The following is a 7831-nucleotide window of genomic DNA, read 5'->3' as shown; positions in this document are numbered from 1 at the left end:
AGAAGGCACCATGGTATTTTCCACAAGTAAAAAAAATGTTAAAAATAGAGAGATGTACAAATGAATACAATGCAGAGGCAGGGATAAACTAAATGAAACATTGGCAGCTCTGGAAATATCTGATGTATCACTGGGACGGTGGAGTCTATTTTCCTGTAAGAGCCAGGACTACAAAGGAAACCTGCAAAACTGTTAAATAGACCTGGTGTATAAAAAGGAAGGGAGAACTGTCATTTTAATTAATGCCAGGAATAATAGCTATTTTCTTCTCTTCTGATTAAAATAGTTATAGAAAAATAGGACTACAGAGCTGCTATGGCCATCAGCAGTAGTGTTTCTCCTGCTACCAACCAGCCTTCAGCTTCCTTAATTGAGTATGTTCAGAATCTCACCTCAGGGTGTGTGTGGGGCACATCTCAATTCCATATCCTTTAGCCCAATCCTCCTGCTTTATTCCACTTATCTGGAATAACTCATCACAAGTTTTCAATGAGCCAAACGAGATCCATATTTTCAACATAACAAATTACCCCAAGCTCCCGCTCAAGATCTTGGTCTTTCTCACATGTTAAACAGCTGCTGTCCCTTAAGAGATGCCGGTGGGTGAGAAGTGGTGGTGGTGGCTGTGGTCTGACCCACATCCTAGATCCCCAGCATCTGAGACACTGGCTGTTCAACACAGCTCCAGTTCCATTCCATACATGCATTCTGCCAGCAGGAAGCCCCCAGACAGCAAGTGAGAAACAGGAGTGAGCGCTGGGCACCTAGTCAGAGAATTCTGCAAGACCCTGCTCCACCTGTTATGTCCTTCTGTCACCAAAGAGCTCCATTTTACTCATTGTTTTTTATAGCTGATCCTCATCTATCCAGATGGTTTTACGCTGCTCTTCTCCAATCCTGTCTTTTATTGTTCGGATAAGATCTTCAATACTGCTCCATGCATCGGCCTCTACAGAGGCATAAAGACATGGCAGTGCTTCCAGTTCTTTCTCCTTCAGACGGCACATACGTAAAAACTCATCTTCAGTCTCCGGCTTTGGCAATAGTTTCCTATATCAAATGAGCAGACCAAAAATAAATATCTTACATTTTAAGTTAATCCTGTAGTCCCAGCTGTCCCATCAAGAATTTATTTTCTACTGACTACGTACAAGCAATAAAAGCAGTGGAGAATACAGCTACTCCAGGTTTATCCTCCCCTTACTTCCATGCTGCCCCCAAGGAAAAATATTTGCTATAGGGAAACAATTTAAGAGGATTGAATGCAGGGAGAGTGCAAGTGTTTATGACCTCTCCTCTTCCAGCTAGCATTACCTTAAGAAATGCTGTGGGAGTGCTGAGCATGGAGAAAACCACATATTCTTCAGTCTCATCCTCCCACTATGCTCATTGCTACCAGTGACAGTGAAAGACTGCTAGATTTGGGGAATTCCTATTTTCCCTGGTTGTACGATTTCAGGGAGGAGTCATGGGAGGAAATAGTGCACACAGAAGCATCAGATGAAGAGAGAAGGGGTTCTTTATTTCTATCAGCAAGAACATTATTGGAGTCAAGAATTATTCACTGGATAAAATGGAATATCAAATATGCAAAAGGTTTGATATGTTACCTGAACCTCTTGATGTTTTTCTCCGAGACTCTGATAAAGAGAACAATAGGATATATCTTGGCTTTGATTAAATCCTTTGTGCAGCTTATTCCAGCTTCCAGGAGACAATGCTTGTTCTAAAAACAAAGTCATAACAGTGTCACAAAGGAACATTCACTGCTGTGGAATCTCGAGATAAAGGTATCCATACCTTATGGGGTCAGCTGAGAAGCTCTCCATTTACCATTGTACTGATTTAGAACCTTTTAATCAAATATACATTTAAAGTCCAAACTCCTTCTATGGGTTTAAAACTAGTCAGTCAAATAACAGCTGAGCTCAATAGCTTTCTGGAAAGGTTTAAAATAGAAATGGATTGATCTAAAGATTAAGAGTATGATAAAATACCAGTTTTACATATATACACAAACACACATACTTGCTCTTTGTTCAGAAAGAACATCTGCTGCCAGACTGTGGCACTTGTGAGAGAAAAAACCAACACTTTAATTCTCCTTTTTTCCATGCTGTGCATCAAATCTACTCTACTTGATATGAGATCTCTGTCTTTGACGCTGTTATCCTTGTCCTGTACACCCCTGTGCCTGTGTTTCAGGCTCTCCTTTCTTTTGTCTAGGTCCGTGCACCTCTTACTCTCTCACACATTCATGTATACTTATGATATAAAAAGGAACTGAATAAGGGATGGAGCATAGAAAATGAAAGGATGTTTTGCTGAATCAATATAGGTCATCAGAGGGAGTGAGTGAGAATATAAAAGGATACGGCTGAGCATGAATAAGAAAAGGAAAAGCAAGAGCACAAATAAAAGCCATTTGGGAGAATAAATATAAATCTGTGGCTGAAGGTGGACAAGAGAGAGAACATGCAACTGTAAATTAGTCAGTCTGATTCAGGAAGAAACATACATTGCAGACAGACTCACAGCCAGCCTATCAAAGGGATACAGAGTACTCTAAGCACCTTGGCACTGACTGCCTCGATATTGGCAGGTACAATACATTCATACGTGTTCAGGTTCTTTTCTCTGCTGAAGATGATAGTCTCTGTTCTTTGCTTCCTTAAGAACTCTTCCTTTGTTACAATATCTGGAAAGAGATGTGGATGAGGACAAAAATCAAGATTACAACAACAGAACACCTAGAAAACTATCCAGGGGTACTTCACATAGGATATAAGGATGGTTCGGGGAAAGAAGACAAGCAATGAATTGTCTTAACAGCTGCCTCATTTCTTCCATTGAATTCAATTAAAGCTTAATCTGATCACAGCTGAGCATCTCTGCTATATCCTGCACCAATGAGTCCTTGGGCAATTACTACAACACTATGAAGGCATTAAATTAAAACAGTAAATACAATTCCAGTTATATAGTAACATTTCAGGGCTGGAGGATGCTGAGAAGTGCTAAAAAAAGAAGGTCTCTTCAGTATAAGCTCCTAGAACAAGGATTTAGTGTTCCAACATTTGTGTTTAAAGTTTAAAAAAATTTGGCTTAGGTTGCAATGTGTGGTACTGGCCCCCTTGTGAATTGCAGCTCTACATCAAAGCTTTTGTTTTATGTTGCAAGACAGGGGATATTTATTATAATACTTAACTTCTCAGTTTCTCTGTCTGGATAACTATAAGACTGCATACTATGTGATGGGTATTCAATATTAGTGTAAAAATGAAACGTCAGCTGTGTTTAATGCTGTGTTGTATACAATCCTGCCCTACAGCACTTACAGTACTGCATATTGCTTTGATAGTAAATACTTAGCATGGAAAAAAAATCAGTCTTTTGAGTAGATCACATGCAAAATCTTCACAGCCTTGGACGAAATAGAAACCTAAAGTCACTCCAGGGAAGATATTCCTCATAATAGCAAATACTAGAAACAAATTAATCAAAATTTCACATTGCCTAGATATGCAGTATGCAAACAGTATGCAAACAGAAAGAGCACTCACAGCATTTCAGTCTCTGAGGGGCAGCCTAGCAACCACACAGCATGCACATGGATAATATTCATAGACACAGAACCTCATAACCGTGTGCACTAGCTGTCTCTAAAACATTCAAATATCTCAGCTATTCTCAAAAAGCAGGATTTATAGCTACACAGAACTCTGATGTGATTTGAAGTACCTCAAGCAACTATCACATGTGCATGCCTCTACGTGTGCACGCATATATATATATATATATATATTCATATTTCCAGCACTGAGGGTTAACAGTCATGGTTCTCTTTTATCCCATTACCTGGCTTGCATATGTTGAATTCCAGGGCACCTCCAGAGTTGAGAAGCTTCTGTACCAAGGTCTTGGCAAGCATGGTGGGAGTGAAAAGTACGGGGCGCCTGCGCTCACAGTGGATTGGTCTCACCAAACTATAAGGGATCAGACTGAGCCTCTTATTGATTTCACTTTCGGAATCCAAATCTGAGTAAAGAACAAGACATTTATTCTCTGGTTTCCTCTCCATCAGTATTCAGAGAAAAAGAAGGAGAAACACATGAACCAGAAATGACACAGTCAGTCATACCGGTTCTCCTGTCTCTTTTTACAGAATCATAGAATGGTTTGGGTTGGACGGGACCTTTAAAGGTCATCCAGTCCAAACCCCTGCAATGAGCAGGGCCATCTTCATCTTCAAGGTTTCTCAGAGCCCCATCCAACCTGACCTTGAATGTTTCCAGGGATGGGGCATCTACCCCTCTCTGGGCAACCTGTGCCAGTGTTTCACCAGAAACCTTCACCCTTTTGCCAGGGTTGTCTTTCCTATATATCCAGTAGTATGATGTCCAACCTAATACTAAATATAATTCAAGTGTATTTTGCTTTCAAGAGATACTTGATAGTGTAACACGACATATACTTGGAGAATCTTTCTGCTTATTAGCTTGACTTATTTTGAGTTAAATGTTTTTGGACAAAGAGCAAGGAAGCACCTAGGAAGAACTGCCAACCAAACAGGAAGTTTCAGTGTCCTAGACTTGCTCATGAAGGCTCAGTGCTCCAAGCACTTTTAGCAAAATCACTGTTTTTGTCACAAATGCTGTCGAATTTTTGCAGAGTGGACCATAAATGCTAGTAAAAGGTAAGACCTATGACATTTTTCCACAGCCATGCTGCTATGCAGACAACCTTTACAACAATGCCATGTGTGTAAAACCTTTTACTATTTGACATCCATACCTTCCAGTTTATCAGGCAATGGCTTCTTTGCTTCCGATGAGGTCCGTGCCAGACCAGAGGGGCAGCCAGTGACAATACGGACTCGCTCGTTGCTATTCATACGCTTATACTTGTTTTCAGACCTACTGACAAACTGAAAAGGTGAACAAAGAGATTTGACCCTCGTTTCTTACGTTCTTTATTCTCCCATGTATTCATCAGCCCACACTTGTTATCTACAAGATCTGAATTACCTATGTCTATCAAAGACTCCATGGATCTGTTGACTCAATTCTAAGGCTCTTTAAATATCATATATCTGATTCAGAGCCTTTGTTAATCCCCTTTGGGATTTCTTATTTTGTTCTCTGCTCTTAAGCAGCATGTTCTTTCTCTTTGCAGAGCTCCCTGCTATCACCAGTACAAGCAGAGCAACATATGCACTCTGAGTATTTGCACAAATGTATCACAGGTTATAACCAAAACTCTGCCTCTTCTTTGCTGTACCACAGGCACTTAAAACCTCCCAAATGGCACATTTTTATACTGAGAAATAGGCTTCATGCTTTAATTCCCCATCCATTCAACTGTTCCTCTATCCAAATATTAATTCCTCCTCCTGTGTATTTGCTAACCTTCACAACCGTCTTCCTTCACAAGACTTTTTTGTCCTTCACCCACACAGTCTGTGTCACACTCAGAGTCACCAACCTACAATTAAAGGACTATTTTCTGATGGAACCTCATCTCACAGACTCAGGGATTTGGTCTAGCCCAATGGATTTGTCCTAATGGTTCAAGCAAAACACATTTCAGCCTCTGGTGGCAGACATGCTTGATTCATCAAGCTACTTCAGTAATGGAAGGCATGCACTTAAAAATAAACACTCCACATCACAAGAGTAGTTAGAAAACACAACCCATTCATCTTCTGCATATATTAAATCTCATTTAGATAGGAAGAAATCCTGGTACAACCTCTACACCCGAGGTGGGGTTTCTGGGGACTTTAGGATAGCCTGAGAATAGCTGCTGTTCAGATCCACTATTTCAGACATTGCATTGAGGATTTGAACTGTATTACCTGTAATATTTGGCCCAAAAGAAAGCTTGCTCTGGATAAGCGAGGGCTGGTTTTTGGGTCATTCTGTGGGGCAGGCTCCTCTGGTTGCAATGTATTCTAGTAAAATATAACACAGAAATTTTTCTTTCCCTCCCTCTTTTATTTTATTATTTTTATTTTTATTTTAAATCACAGCATTCTAGAAACAGAACAAGAAAAAGGAGATATTTTACATTTCCAATAAAACTGATAATGATTGATTCATATCTATCCCAATTACAATGTTCTGAGCAAAGTGTAGACATAGCATGGCTTACGCTGAGAAACACTGCTTCTGCTACTGCTCTTACACATTCCTTTCTTCACAGGAGACTGCTCTCCACAGCTTATGAAAGAGGTAATTTCTGCACCAATAAATAGCATGCAAAGCTTTTGCTATCACTAGCATCTCTGCCAGTGATCTCTGTCCCTTTGATCAGTGGGGACTGGAGTACAGAAGGAATGTGTGACACTTAACCTTGATTAAAATAAAATACAAGCACTGGCTACAGTGTCTCTCCAAATGTTAGAAGCATGTATGTCTCCCAAGCTCTAAAAATAACTTATGGTAACTAATACACCAGGAAGTTAGTTTTTAATTATATAAAGATGGAATTCTTGTGTCTGAAGAAAGAAAAATCAAATTACTTTCACTGGGGGAAAAGGAGAAATCGGCAGGGCTGTTGTGTGTGGAGACCTGATAATCCCACTTCTCTCCATAGCATGTGGGTTGGAAGAGACAGGTCTTTCTAATATGAGACAATGATAGCTCTGTGGATTAGTTGCTTGTTCACAGTAGGGGAGAAATAATTCTGATTATTAACTCCAAGGACACAGCTTCTTCTTCACATGAATATGAAGATGCATTAAAGGCTTACAGGCAGAGAAGAATGAAAAGGATTAACAAAGACACGGAACAGACATTAAACTTTTGAAGTGTACTCCATGATAGTGGTAAGGGTTAATAGTGTGCCAGAGCTAGGTCCATTGTCAGGGACAATGTTATTTAAAGCAAACATAAGGTGCCCATTGACTGGCACAATCAAAACCTACAGAGAGTGTAAACAGGACTTTCTGTAAAATGAACATAATGAAGAACAAGTAGCAGTGGACTGTCAAGTGTTAAAAAGACCTTGTTTGTAGGTCCTTACCCGGAGTGCCCGAAGGGTATTATATGAGCTTTCTGTCTCATCTCTGCTTCCTCTGTGCATCAACCGCTGCAGCTTCACCAAAAGAAGTTGCTGGGCTCTGAAAGAAAGGATGGAATCACATAGATCAAGATATCTTTGAAACCACTCAGAAGAAAATGGATTGCAATGGGTCTGTGCCTACAGAAAAGATTAAATAGCAGTGAGGACTGACTGAACCACACAGTAAATGTAGGAACAAAATAATGAGCAGCACTGCAGTGCAGTTATGGATTAAAGAATCTCCATGGCATATTTCCTATGATACTTTTTGAGAAACCCATGTTATTCTTTCAGGTAACATCTGGAGTCTCCTTTCTAAAGCTTTATAGCTCACATTACAGTTTAACATCACCAGGCCTTATCTCAAAAATTAAGACGTATACCTCTTTCCTGACAGCAGTTACTAATTTCCCTGTTTACAGAACCACTGCTCTCCGTCATGGTCACCCAGCATCACACTCACCTGCTGTAGCTGGGAATGGTCCCCATTTCCAGGTCCCTGTCGGTGCAGGGATCAACCCTGGCACACAGCCACTCACACCTCCCCTGGTACATGGTGTCAAGAATATGAACAATCTCATCGCATTTCACTGACAGGGAGCAGCAGTCCAGCTGGCTGGAGATGTTCAGATTCAAGCGGATATGAAATGAGTCTCCTGATGTGATCAGCCCTTCTTCCAGTTCTGACAGCAGTTTCCGGTAACCTGCAGCAGTGAAGGAAGGGGTGAAGCATGATCACTACCGGTCAATCCAGAGGGCTAGAGCA

The 7831-nt window shown here is 40.5% G+C and overlaps 1 protein-coding gene across 1 annotated transcript in view; it reads right to left on the bottom strand.

Annotated features, from left to right (window-relative positions):
* Positions 1-420: 420 nt before the first annotated feature.
* The window catches only part of CARD11 (caspase recruitment domain family member 11), a 45521-nt gene continuing 38110 nt past the window's right edge, over positions 421-7831 (bottom strand). The window contains exons 17-24 of the mRNA XM_010162703.1: positions 7529-7769; positions 7027-7123; positions 5858-5953; positions 4795-4927; positions 3859-4038; positions 2574-2698; positions 1611-1726; positions 421-1050 (exon numbers count right to left, since the gene is read on the bottom strand). Coding sequence (XP_010161005.1) covers positions 846-1050; positions 1611-1726; positions 2574-2698; positions 3859-4038; positions 4795-4927; positions 5858-5953; positions 7027-7123; positions 7529-7769 — 1193 coding nt within the window. The 3' untranslated portion in view covers positions 421-845. The remainder of the gene's footprint in view (positions 1051-1610; positions 1727-2573; positions 2699-3858; positions 4039-4794; positions 4928-5857; positions 5954-7026; positions 7124-7528; positions 7770-7831) is intronic.

This window comes from Antrostomus carolinensis, unplaced genomic scaffold (assembly GCF_000700745.2).
Source record: "Antrostomus carolinensis isolate BGI_N321 unplaced genomic scaffold, ASM70074v2 scaffold17692, whole genome shotgun sequence".
In the NCBI taxonomy this organism is placed as follows: Eukaryota; Metazoa; Chordata; class Aves; order Caprimulgiformes; family Caprimulgidae; genus Antrostomus; species Antrostomus carolinensis.
Note: the sequence above shows the minus strand (reverse complement) of the source record. Positions and strands in the feature narration are given on the sequence as shown.